The sequence below is a fragment of the Carex rostrata genome, chromosome 26, assembly GCF_964058835.1.
Source record: "Carex rostrata chromosome 26, lpCarRost1.2, whole genome shotgun sequence".
Lineage (NCBI taxonomy): Eukaryota > Viridiplantae > Streptophyta > Magnoliopsida > Poales > Cyperaceae > Carex > Carex rostrata.
Genome location: NC_135943.1, coordinates 1307727 through 1321236, shown reverse-complemented (window position 1 = coordinate 1321236; position 13510 = coordinate 1307727). Strand labels below are relative to the sequence as shown.

Genomic DNA, 13510 nt, shown 5'->3' with positions numbered 1-13510 from the left:
TTATTTTCTAAGATTAAGAGTAGTTGCCAGTTGGACTGTTAGAGAGGGATAGTAATTCAATGCTCATTAAGATATATAATATATACAATTTTTTTATATAATTACCCGATCGGGTAACGGGTATGAAATAGGCTCTACCCATACCCTTACCCGTTTTGATAACGAAAAAAAATCTTTACCCGTACCCGTACCCGATAAGTTTACGAAAAAAAAATCTTACCCATACCCGTCTTATCGAATACAGTACGGGTCGGGTAAACGGATAAAAGGGTGCCATTGACACCCCTACGTCTAGGGTTTGAATTTTTTTTTTTTTTTCTCTTTTTTGATGATAAAAGATAGAATGAAAAAGATATGCCTAAGGTTCAAATCAATCGACCGGTAAAAATTTTTCTTTTTTTTTCTAAGAGTTGCATTTGATTATTTGACACTTCAAAAACATATGTTCCCTTTTAATGAGAAAAGTGAAGAATTACACACAAGTTATCTAATCAAAACAAATAATAAATAATGTAAAATTACAAAATAAAAATAGAAGCTTAACTCCTTTTACAAAAATAATTGGCTCTAATACCAAATGATGTGCAAGTAATTAACTTTATTTGGGTATTAAAAGCTGCAATTAATTAGCTTTATTTGATTAACAACACATTTGGCATCACCGTAAATTAGAACTGGCAAAAAAGCTTGTGGCTCGCTTGGTATTTGCCCGTGACTCGATCGGTAACAGCTCGTTTGTTAGTGAATCGAGTTAAAATTAGCTCGCTCGCTACATACTTGAGCCAGAATTAATGAGTTTGAGTTTAGCCTGACTCGGCACAAGCCAGCTCGGTTGTTAACGAGCTATTTAATATACATAGTTTAATCGGATCCGTTGACTTCAGGTTGGGGATATTATGGTCTATGGATATTATAGCCAGTGTTATGACAATTGCACTTTAGACTATGTTTAAGTTGATTGGTAATTTTATATGGAATATGTGTGAATTAATTATAAGCAATTAAGTTAATTTGTATGAATTTGTTTGATTTGGTATGCATGAATTTATTTTGTGAATATATTTGTATGAATTTAGGATTTTGATATATTTGTATGTATGAATTTTGCTGCAAACTTAATTTATAGTAGTTGATTTGCTTAATTACAATTGAATTAAGAGTATTTCTCAATAATTAGTTATATAAATATTATTTTATTTTAGCCATAATTGATAAAATGTGTTAAGAAAATTTAAGATATAGCAAGAAAGAAAATATACAAATTTATAAATCTACCAAGCTAATAATAAGCTAGCTCGGCTCGCTCGGACAAGCCACGAGTCGGTCTTGAGCAATAGTTTTAACTTGGGACTTAAAATCCAAACTCGCTCGTTCAGCTTGATACACCAATAAGCCGAGTATGAGTGTGACCTAGCTCGCTCTTTAACAGCTCGTTGCCACCCCTACCGTAAATCATATGAAGAAATACAAAAAGTTATTATTCTAAGAGTTGCATTGAATCTTTGACATTTCAAAAACATATATTCCGTTTAAATGATTAAAGTGAAGAACAACACAGAAGTTATCAAATAAAAAAAAATTAAAAAAAAATATTATAAAGATGCTAAAGAAAATTAAAAGCTTAACTCCTTTACAATAATAACTGGCTCTAATACCAAAAGAGGTGAAAGTAATTAGCTTTGTTTGGTTAATTGATTTATTTATGATACACAATGGGCATCTTTTGAGTTGTAACATCACATCTTACAGAAATGTAATATTCTCTTTGCAAGTTGCAACTCAATATTATTCTTACCCCAATAAACATATGGTCAATGGAACAAATTATAGTTAAATATGTTCCACCCAGCCAACGGTCAAAATTATTTCGGAATCTATTTAAAATAGAGGGAGTTCGCTTTGATATTTGTGGCACAATAAAACTAATGATTCATCACATCTCATTTTACATGGTCCGGTACCATGTTGAATTTGAATTCATTGACATTGCCGCTGTGCCACATTGGTCTGTGATGGACATGGAAAGGACAAGTATTCTCTCCAATATTGTAAAAGATTCCCTCCACTTTACGGTTTGAGATTAACTTCCAACTGTTTTGAGATTCGGGCTAAGGCAGGGCAGTATTATTTGACTTTGAAATTCGTGCTAAATTAAAAAGAACGGTTTAGATCAAATAATTCTAAAAGATTATCTGTTACGGTACAGGGGAGGATCTGAATTCGACATGGAAGTTGGTCCCTTGAACTCAAAGTCTGAAAGAGAGGCTGAGGATCCAAGAAAGATCTGATCATTCGGTCTTGTCAATTGTCATTACTTAGTTTTATATATATTCAATCATGTTCCCCCGTGTCGGCGAGCCATTTCTGGGAGCCGACCTTATTAAAAGAAAGAGCCGTACTCGTTGGGTTTAGAAAGAGAAATATTCCAGCAATTTCACAGAAATTCAGATATTATTTTAACCATTCAAAAATCAATGTCAAATGCGCGTGATTATTTGCAATTTTTTGCTAATTTTTTTAAATAAAATTTATATATAAAAATATTTTGTGGGACCCCCTTTTTTTAATTTTGAAGAATAGATGTAAGATAAGTACAAAATGCAACACCAATCTGTTCCCACCATCGTGTCGCCATTTCCATTTAGAATATCGAATTATCGGTTTTGAATTTTGACAAAAATTACATAGGTCTCCTTAAAAAAATTCAAAAGAACATCTTTTGAGTTAATAGATATCGACCGTCCGATTATAAACAGAGTCCATCCGACGCCCGCCTAAAACATAGGGATCATCAATATTAGTGCGATTTTTAATTTGCACGAATCATAAAGCTGATCGAACGGTCCAGATGAATTAACTCAAAAGATTCGTTTTTAAGTTAATGCAGAGGATACGAACTCCTTACCATTATGTCGGTGTTTGTGGCCACGTGGGAGACATCTCATAGTCTCATACCCTCCTCTCTAAGGAAGCGTATCCTTTGCGGAGTCATTCCGTGTGGAGTTTTTAATCTGGTCCATTCGTTTTGGATTGGACGGATAAAATTAAAAGTTCTGCAAATTTTGAGAATTTTTATTTTCAATTTGGATAAGATCTGATCTGTTCCATATGATGCGAAATGAACGAATCAGATTAAAAGCTCCGCACAGAACAACTCCACAGAATATACTATTCCCCCTCTTTAATTGTTCTATAAATTATAAATTCTATTAAATAATTGTTAGGTAGCTCGTTACACATACTTACTATAATGTTCCTTCCACAGAAGATCAGGATACCTCGCCCCCGTGAATTTATAAAAGAGGCACCTTTCCCTAGCTCGGTTTTGTGACCTAAATACCCTCCTCTTACAAGAGAAAACGAAAAAGAAAACCCGATCCAAATTGTGCGAAAATGGCGGATCATGGCAACGTCGTCGTCATCACCAACAAAGGCCACTTCGATACTCAGATCAATGAGGCCAAGGAGGCCGGCAAGATAGTATGCCTCTTACTCGCTTCGTTTTTTTTTCCCCTTTTCTTTTTCCTTTTGTTTATTTGTTTTATAGTTTTTATTTCAGAATCAGTGCTCAAATTTTGCTTTTTCATCATCGGAAATTTATATCCCAAGAGTAGAACAGAATACCTGTTTGATTGAATATTATGTGACTTTTTTCCCGTGTAAGATGGCAACTGTAGAAACCTAGAAAAATTTAGAAAAAAATTGGTGGTACAAAGAGAAACCTAAAATTTTTGTAAGATACAAGAGAAAGCCCCCTTTTTTTATTGCTTCAACTTCCGTTAATTTTTTTTTCTGTAGCACAATGCTTGAAAGAGAAACACATTTAGAGGTTTTTCAATTCAATTTGTCCGACATCTCTCCTCCAACCGAAAAAAAAGTCTCACCCAATTTTACGAGGACATTAAAAACTGGATCAAACTTTCAGGTTTTATATTTGTGTAAATAATATTGACTCTGGAATGTTGTATGTGTCTGGAACAGGTGGTGATTGACTTCACTGCCACATGGTGTGGGCCATGCCGCTTCATTGGCCCAATTTTTGTTGAGCTGTCAAAGAAATTCCCTAATCTTGTTTTCCTCAAGGTCGATGTCGACGAGCAAGCGGTACATCCTTTTCACTTTCATATATAATTAAATGTTCTAATACTGTCTAAGGCAGGTACTGTTGGTACTGGTATGAGCCAGAAAGAGTTACTTTTACTGTTGTATGGAAACAAGTGGCTAGTCCCTGCATCATATGGTTTAGATTGTTCATGTAAATGTATTATTTGTTATTATTACCTCCTCACTTGTTGGTAATTTTTATTTGCATGTAGCATCTACTCTTTTGCAACCAACTTAAGAATTGTTTTTGGTGCATTTGCAAATAGCACCCAAATGTTATGATAATGTCAAGAACAAGACATTTTAAATTTCGGTTGTTTTGCCACTGCCTCTAGTATGCATCTGTCCTCTGAAAATCAAGCTTAGTAAAAGAAATCAAGTCTATTGTAGTAACTTGTTGGTTTGCAAAGGTACATTGATGAGCCATTAAGTCATTTTAGTTGGTACAAAAGATTTGGGGTTAATTTGGCCATTTGTTTTATTGAGCATGAAAGACCTTGAACATGTCGTTGGGGTATGAAATAATGATAGATAATGAATGAAAAGGTTAATAATATGATATTACTTTCTCCAATAATTCTGTGTTAGGAACCGTTATAACGAATTGGATTATACGAGTAACTTCACCCTATTTTAAATGGGCAGTCAGTTACTCCATCTTTGAGTTGCCAAGAAATATATGTATGGATCTAACTAAATTTTCAATCATCAATATGGATGTTACTTAATCTAATGATTGTTTCTATGCTCCAGGATGTTGCAAAACAGTACAACGTGGAAGCAATGCCAACCTTTCTTTTTCTGAAGAATGGTGCTGAGGAATCCAAGATCGTTGGTGCTGACAAAAATGCACTTGAAGATAAGGTTGCAGAGCTTGCCTCTGCTGCATCTGGTGCATCTGCTTAATTATGTACTTTAGTTTGCCTTGGTAATAAAGTTGTGAACCGGAGTTTCTGGACCTGTAATGTTTTTAAGGTTTGGTATGGCTTGACATGTGTGGAAGTAAAACATATTATTATTATCATGATTTTCAAATTTTATATCCTCCGATTTACCATCACATGTTAATAAAATTGTTGGATGATTTTGATCACTTTTTGCTTGAAATCCATGATGAAAATTAAAAGCTATTAAACTACAAGCCCTAGAGTCTCTAATGTGTTTCATCTCGCATTTGAAAATACTGTGGGATAAATATAATGAAAAGCAAATTATAGTCGTTTGAAAACTACTGTGGGATAAATATAATGAAAAACAAATTATAGTCGTTTGAATACTGTAGGTTTAATCACTATGTAGATTGGTGGAGTTGTTCTAATATGAAGATTTTTTTAACCTTTCAATTTCCAAAAATCTTATCACGAACATCAAGGTCAACAAGTATTATTTTGATAAATTTGTTTAACTGGGCGCAACGACCTTAGAAAGTCATTCAACTCTACAAAATAAAACTGTGTTTATTTCATTTGTTTAGCTTCGCTTTTGCTCTTCTGGGTGTTTCGCTAACCAGGCCGAAGTTCCCTGTCATTTTTTGAGTCACATGTCGCTGATTCTTTTATGTTCCGAGTTACAAAAATATACTGTTGAGATTCCGTATACTAATAATAAAGGAGGAGGGATTCAATTACACAAACTCTTTTGTAGTGACACTGAATTATATCCTGTGTTTTTAAAGTCTATACAGTTGATCCAAACTGTTCAACATGATGAATATGTTAAAATGTGCTTGCAAATCAAATTTTACATTTTTCTGAATTTTTTTACTATTTATTAAGATAGGTACAAAAATTTAATAGTCTGAATATAGCGATTTTGTTAAATACTTCATCAATAGTAAAAAAATTCTAAAAAATGTAAAATTTGATATTCAAGCACATTTTAACATATCCATCATGTTGAATGGTTTGGATCGATTGTTTGAAATTTAAAAACTTTGAAAATAGAGAGTGTAATTCGATGTCACCAAAACAGAATGTAATTGAATACCTCCTCGTAATAAAGACAGTTACTATAAATCATAAGCCTAGCGTTGATTAATGAACATATTTCTTTTACATTATGACAAATATAATGAATTTATTTCATTTTTAGCCGCCAGATGTTTTCCGTAACTCAAAATTTTTAACAAAAATCTCGAGAGGCGGATTATATAAATTTGCAAAAAATTATCACCTTTAATTTGTCCAGCCTCATATTTCAAAATTTAACAACTATTCAAGTGGCACCTAACAAAGTTCCGAATAATATCGCTAATATGACGGAATTATTCTGGTTCAATATTTCACAAATAATTTTTGAATTGACTAATTGACAAAATAATACAATATTTTATCTCATATTATTCTCAAATTCCAAACATATTGCTGTAGTGGCACGGAAGCGTATCATCTGCGGAGTTTTTTCGTGTGGAGCTGTGCGGAGCTTTTAATTTGGTCCGTTCGTTTCAAATCGGACGGACCAGATCAAATCTTGCCCAAATTTTTTAAAAAAAAAATTTGCGAAACTTTTAATCCGGTCCGTCCGATCCGAAACGAACGGACCAAATTAAAAGCTCCGCACGGAAAAACTCCGTAGAGGATATCATTTCGTAGTGCACGAGAGAGAGAATGTGATTCTAGTTCAGGCCTTGGGCTAGTTTATAAAAATTGCGTATTGATTGTCATTCTTATGCAGCCTATAATTCCAAACCAGTACCAGTTATTTTCAGGCTGAAATGGGGTTCAGCTTGTTCTCTATTTGGGCTTTATTCGATGCATCATTTCAGGAGTGCGTTTCTCTGAGATATCTCAACTTTTGCATGACCGACGTGTCCAGTGCCTATTCGGGAGTGATGTGGGGGTCAGTATTATGTGTGCTTTGATATTCGTGCAGAACGTATTTAAACGGTTGGGATTTTCCATAAAGTCACGCAAAGTTTGAGATATCTCAGAGGATACGAATTCGACTATATCTCTGGCAAGGATCTACTCCAGATAGGTTGGACAAAACTCAAATCTAAATTCAAATCTCACTGTCAAATTATATCGGACAGCTCGGATAACGCGTAAAAGGAGACATCCTAGTGCCCCGTCCAAAACAGACGGTGCTGATCTATTTTAGCGGTGTCCAATTGCGCCTGTACAATTAGATCAAAACATAACATGTATCTATGAGGAGGAGAGTTCGAATGCCTCCATTTTTCGTGCCTCCACCATGCCTCCATCTTTAAAAAATTTAAGAATTCAAAATTTAAAACTTAAAAGTCAAAATAAAACCATTGGATATGATCTACATCATTTTATTTATGCACGTTTAAAAAAATTATGACATTTCAATTTTATTTTGATTCTCATCAAGAACTTATAAAAAACGCACTAATGTGGATGACTTCTAGACGTTGATTTTTGAACTTATTGATTCACATAAAAACAAAATTGAAATATCATTTTTTTTATGAGAACATAGAGAAAACAACACAGATCACATTTAACGGTTTTATTTTAACTTTTAAGTTTTAAATTTTGAGTTATTAAAGTTTTAAAAAATAGAGGCATGGTGGAGGCACAAAAAATAGAGGTATTTGAACCCTCCTCATCTATGAGACATCTCATGTTTTGCGTGACCGACGTGTCCAGTGCATATTCGGAGATGGCGCAGAAGGGCAGTATTATTTGAGTTCTGCGATTCGTGCGGAACGTATTTGTACAGTTGAGATTTTCCAAAATGTCACGTAAAATATGAGATATCTCAGAGAATGCGAATTGACCAAACAAGAGCAGAGCCCAGAGGAAATTCGCATCCTATGAAATATCTCATATTTTGCGCGATTTTTTTTAAAATCCCAACCGTTCAAATACATTCTGCATGATCACGCAAAATATGAGATATCTCAGATCCCGGAGAAGGAATCTGTATCACCTCAGGTACCTGAGGTGCAAGCAATGAATTTGGACCGTTCATTTCACTTGACGTGAATCTCAAATCAGACTCCTCACAACCTTAATAACTATCGGATTGAGCTTGGCCTCGATGGAATTAATCTAGGCCGTCCATTTTTATTAATTGCACCTCAGGTATATGGGAGGACACAAACTCCCTGAGAAGTACCCTTGCATCTGTGGTCATAAAATAAGTATCTTCCTTTCATCTGTGGTCATAAAATAAATCATACAATTACATAAACAAAATTTTGATAACAATGATGTAACACTAACAGTTACAACATAGGAGAGTTACAATTGGACATTCTTAACTTAATTTATTCATAACAATTTGTAATTTTTGCTATATTTTTTAAAAATAAAATTTCTTTATAAAAGTATTTTGTGGGACCCTTGTTTTTTATTTTGAAGAATAGATGTAGATAAGTACAAAATGCAACACTAATCTGTTCACACCTCGTGTCGCCATTTCCATTAGATAATGAATTATTGGTTTGAAATTGTCTGACTTGGAGAATCTCCATATAAAAAATTATTAGTTGAATCCTCCGTCTTACAGTTTTGTTGTTGCCTTGTTTAATTTACACGTACTAAAAAGAGCACTAGAATCCTTCACAATATTAAATTACAAGTTTGGATCCTTTTTAAATAAAATAAAATTGATCCAAGACTTTTATTTACAATAATTTGATGATTTGCATCGTCTATCAATTAGAGTGAGTCACAATATTATTCTGCAGCTAAATCGTCAAATAATGTTGATTTTGTACAGATTGAGATACATACATAATTCACATCTAACAAATAATTTGTACAAAATTTATCTCTAAAATTATAATAATTTGAGTTTACCTGTCGGAAATTTTTTTTTTTATGACTCCTTGTTCTAGATTCTAAAATCTAAAAATTAATTAATTACATAATTACATACTATTAAATTGAAAAAAAGCTCTGACAATAAAATAAGAAATGCCTCAAAAATATCTACGCCCCTTTTATCTTATCGGTTACAAAAATAGAGTCCAGTAATGTATATCAGTGGCTGTTGCATTAATAAGAATGTACTCTGCCCTTCTTTTTTTTTTTTTATCGAAATTGCATTTAAGAAAATACAACACATTCATTTGATCAATAAAGGCTTTTTTTAGTCGGCAGTTGTTTTCGGTAAGAAAATATATACAACCAGCATCTAGAGAGTTGGATTATTTAAAGTTGCAAGAAATATGATCTTTGATTCGCCTTCATTTGAATAAAGTGGAGCCGCATATTTCAATATTAAATAACAATTCGAGTGGCACCTAACAAGTTCGCCAATAATATCGGTAATGACAGAATTAATATTTTTTTAATATTTTTTTCAAATATTTTTTTAATCGACGAATTCCAATCAATACCATATTTGTCTCATATTAATTATTCACAATTTTACGATTTTTTATTTTATTTTATATAGTAACATATAATATATTACTATAAATTTAAATTTTATATTTTATATTTCACATAATTATTGTCGAATCCTGAATATATCGCTGTAATGGCAGGAGAGAATCTGATTCTAGTTCAGAAAAAAAAGTCGTCGGCCATTGGGGGGTGAGTTTACAAAATAGCCCATTTAATTTCCATTCTACTCAGTCTACAATTTTGGACCATTACCAATTATTTCCAGGCTAAAATCGGGTTCAATTTGATCTCTATTTGGGCTTTATTAGATGCTCCATGTCAGCAATTCGACAATATCTCTAATCGATGATCCACTCCAGATAGATTGGACAAAGCTCAAATCTAACCGTCAATTTATATCAGACAGCTCTAATAGATAATCCCGTCCAAAACAGACGGTGCTGATCTATTTTAGCGGTGTCCAATTGTGCCGATACGTAATCCGTACCCAACCAACGAAGTGCGGGTCCACTGAGATATCTCATATTTTGCGTGGCCGACTTGTCCGGTGACTATTTGGAGGAAAGCGCGGGTGGGCAGTATATTTGAGCTTTAAGATTCGTGCTGAACGTATTTGAACGGTTAAGATTTTCCAGTAAGTCACGCAAAATATGAGATATCTCAGAGGATGCGAATTCGAATTCACAAGGGAGAGCAGAGGCATATTTGTCCCTGAGATGGGACGGATCTGCTGCTTTTGTCGTCATAAAATTTGTACCTTGTTTTCCTTTATAGAACCGTCAGATCTGAATCAAACAGTCGACATTGGCAGTATTGATGCCTCCTTTCATGTGAGACATCTATTATGGTACTGTGAAAACCATGTGATGCAAATTGTACGATCTAGATTCTAATATTCTCTGTTAGCGTACTGTAGAAAAGCAGGGATGAAAGTGCCTTTAAGACCGACTTTACCTTTTCCTCTCCACCGAAACGAAAGAATCCACGCAAAACCCACAAACATGTTTCTATTGCTTAACTCGCGCAATAATACCGAACAATTTACAACCGGGGCAATTTCGTCCTACTAATTTCCTCTCTCTCCACTCTACCACCACGACGAATTCATTTCACCGAAGGTAACAGGATATTTCTGTTTAAATCCGACCGTCTGATCATAATTCACACTAATATTAAAGAGGCCCCCTGATACCACCTTGGGAGGTGTTGGCTCGGATTCTTATCAGACGGTTCAGATCTAAACATAAATATTTTGTTACCTCAGAGGATATTAGGATATTAATTCACACCACGACCCATCCAAAGTCGATACAGCGAGCGAAGGGAGAGAGGAGCAACCTCATTAAATACTACGTTCTAGAGAGAGAGAGAGAGAGAGAGAGACAAAAAAGCAAAAACTATAGTCGACGACGCTTCTCTCTCAATCTCCGAGCCATGACCAGTTCCTCTGCCCCGTCGCGCAAGGTTCTCCTTTTTTTTCCTCCGATCGAAACCCCCAAATCGGTATTCTGCATTGAAATCCGTCTGATTTGATTCGATTTGTAACAGGTTTTGAGCAAGATCGCATCCAATCGGCTTCAGAAAGAGGTGATGGAATGGCAAACCAACCCCCCTGCTGGATTTAAGTATAAGGTGAATGATAGCCTCCAAAGGTTAGACCTTTATTTCTTACTCGATAGCTCTCTGGTCTGATGCAAATTTGTGTTTATTGTTTCTACTTTTCTAATGGTTTCTATTCGATGTCCTTTTCTTTATAGGTGGGTAATTGAGGTGACTGGTGCACCTGGTACGCTTTATACTGGCGAAACGTACCAGCTCCAGGTTGATTTTCCAGAACATTACCCGATGGAGGCACCACAGGTTTTATCAGAATCGTGATGTCAAACAATTCGATTCAGTTTGAATGTTGTCAACTGAACTGTGAATTTGAGTTGTTTTTTTTGTTTGATTTTGTCAGGTTATTTTTATTCCCCCAGCACCCCTTCATCCTCATATATACAGCAATGGGCACATTTGCTTAGGTAATTTTAAATTCACTTCATGGATTGGTGGCAAAAGTAATCTACAGATTAATATAGCTTAGCTTATTTGATTGATATTTTTTTTCCCAAGTTCATGATTAGTTAAAGGTTAAGTGAAAGGTATAAACAGTTTTAAAATATGACAATAGGATTGAAGTTAAATTCGGCCTTAAAATGTAAGTTTCTTTCAGTTTACTTCTGGTTCCTTGTTTTTTGCTTGATCTTCAAGCTTATGCTTGTGGTTGTGGAGATAAGCAAACTCATTCCTTGAAGAAACAATATGCTAATGTGCAGTGTCAAGTAATCCTTATTTTGCGTTAGTTGTTTGATTAAATAATTAAAATTGTGATATTTGTTATCTTTATGCTTGTTGAATGGATGTTGTTTTGATTGTTTTCCTCAAAATGGTATTGCTTTTGACTTTTGAGACCTAACCATGTGGTTGTTTACTTTTCTTGTGGTGTTAAATGTTTTCTTTCTTTTCTGTACTGATATCTGATATTGGTAAGTAATATTGTGTAGTTGTCATAGTAATATACCTCTTTTGGGATATAATACCACTAGTTATTTATTGTTGGTATTTATTGAATGAATGACTTTATCTTTTGGAAACATATGGCAGTTAATGGGCTTATTTGAAAAGGTTGATTAATCAAATCATTGTCAGGCTTTTATTTCAATGAGTAGAATTTCTAGTGCAAGTTCATCAAAGTTAGAAGTTGATTTTTATAATACAAATATTTTTACTTGCTTAATATGGTGTAAGACTTTAATGGCTTTAGCATTGTGATCTTGCTATTGAAATATAGATTATTTATATGAAAAGAAATCTTTGTATTTCTACAATTATGATGTCAATAGCAAGTGATCTTGAATATATTTCTGCAATTACAATGTTTCTATGGTCTATGCAGATATTTTGTATGATTCTTGGTCGCCGGCCATGACTGTGAGCTCTGTGTGCATCAGCATCTTATCCATGTTGTCAAGCTCCCCTGCAAAGGTTTTCAATTACTTTTAATTATCAATTCAGTTAAAATTGGTTGTTCATGTCAGGTATTAGTACTGTGTGCCAATGTTTGACTTTTTCAATACCAGCAATGTCTGTTCCTTTTTGCCCTGCATTGATTCTTGGGAAATGCTTAGGCCACAAAATAATTGTCCCCAAGACTACTTTTATTGAAGTACTATCTCTTCTATGCTAGTTGACTTGTTTAATATAGTGTTCTAATGTGGTGCACCTTGTATTGACACAGTATGCCCTTTTATCAGTAAAAATGGATTTGGGTGCTACACTGACTGATACATGTTGTCAATGGCTAAAAATTGATGTATTTATTAGTTTTCTTTTCTGTTGTAGGAACGGCCTGCTGATAATGACCGCTATGTGAGAAATTGCCGTAATGGCAGGTCACCGAAGGAGACAAGGTGGTGGTTTCATGATGACAAGGTTTAATTAATGAAATTTATTTGGGGTTTATCTGGCAGCTTAGTGACCCTCTATGTAATGGTTGAACAAACCATGCTTATTTGCCATGACTGAAGAATTCTAGGTTTTTACTTTTAAGTGTTCGTCTTGTTCTAGAAATATTTGCCGTCATGTGCACTGGTTGTAAAGGAAGATTTCTCAGTAATATTTTTATAAGAAGAGAAAAAAATAATGTTGATATTGAGAATAATAATGCGTCCATAATCCATATAGTGTGCAAGTGTTCAGCAATGTTTGACACATTGATTGCTGTCTTTGAATTTAATTACTGGTTTACTTGACAGTATTCTCTTCTCTACTGGTTCTACAGTTGCCTGTTTCATATTTTTCTATCAATAATGTTTCAATTTGATTTAGTTCAAAAATGTAAAATGCTTCTTTGGTGTAAGCAGATCTTTCCTTGTTCAAACATTGACATGCAAATTGGCAAGTGCAGATTTTTTGTATGAGGTTTGGAAACTTTTGTTGTCAACTTGACACAAATACAAGGATATCTCACATTCTCTTGAAATTATACCTAACTGATCCCTCATGTCTCATTGAATGGTGGAGAAAGTATCCACAAATACTTC

The 13510-nt window shown here is 34.1% G+C and overlaps 2 protein-coding genes across 2 annotated transcripts; both read left to right on the top strand.

Annotated features, from left to right (window-relative positions):
- The first annotated feature begins 3310 nt into the window (after window positions 1-3310).
- Window positions 3311-5144, top strand: LOC144544612 (thioredoxin H-type-like). Its single transcript, XM_078293151.1, has 3 exons — window positions 3311-3480; window positions 3982-4104; window positions 4858-5144. The coding sequence occupies exons 1-3, from the start codon at window positions 3394-3396 to the stop codon at window positions 5008-5010; spliced, it is 363 nt and encodes a 120-aa protein (XP_078149277.1). The 5' UTR covers window positions 3311-3393; the 3' UTR covers window positions 5011-5144.
- A 5563-nt stretch (window positions 5145-10707) lies between these two features.
- LOC144544270 (putative ubiquitin-conjugating enzyme E2 18) lies at window positions 10708-13128 on the top strand. Its single transcript, XM_078292729.1, has 6 exons — window positions 10708-10892; window positions 10977-11080; window positions 11186-11288; window positions 11386-11449; window positions 12364-12452; window positions 12810-13128. The coding sequence occupies exons 1-6, from the start codon at window positions 10863-10865 to the stop codon at window positions 12903-12905; spliced, it is 486 nt and encodes a 161-aa protein (XP_078148855.1). The 5' UTR covers window positions 10708-10862; the 3' UTR covers window positions 12906-13128.
- The last annotated feature ends 382 nt before the right edge of the window (window positions 13129-13510 follow it).

What these genes read in the sequence shown, in the direction of transcription:
- LOC144544612 (XM_078293151.1), top strand. Translation starts at nt 3,394, where the DNA reads ATGGCGGATCATGGCAACGTCGTCGTCATCACCAACAAAGGCCACTTC. An exon ending in CCAAGGAGGCCGGCAAGATA is followed by an intron (nt 3,481 to 3,981) that starts GTATGCCTCTTA and finishes TGTCTGGAACAG; the next exon opens with GTGGTGATTGACTTCACTGC. An exon ending in TCGATGTCGACGAGCAAGCG is followed by an intron (nt 4,105 to 4,857) that starts GTACATCCTTTT and finishes TCTATGCTCCAG; the next exon opens with GATGTTGCAAAACAGTACAA.
- LOC144544270 (XM_078292729.1), top strand. Translation starts at nt 10,863, where the DNA reads ATGACCAGTTCCTCTGCCCCGTCGCGCAAG. An exon ending in CCTCTGCCCCGTCGCGCAAG is followed by an intron (nt 10,893 to 10,976) that starts GTTCTCCTTTTT and finishes GATTTGTAACAG; the next exon opens with GTTTTGAGCAAGATCGCATC. An exon ending in TGTCAAGCTCCCCTGCAAAG is followed by an intron (nt 12,453 to 12,809) that starts GTTTTCAATTAC and finishes TTTCTGTTGTAG; the next exon opens with GAACGGCCTGCTGATAATGA.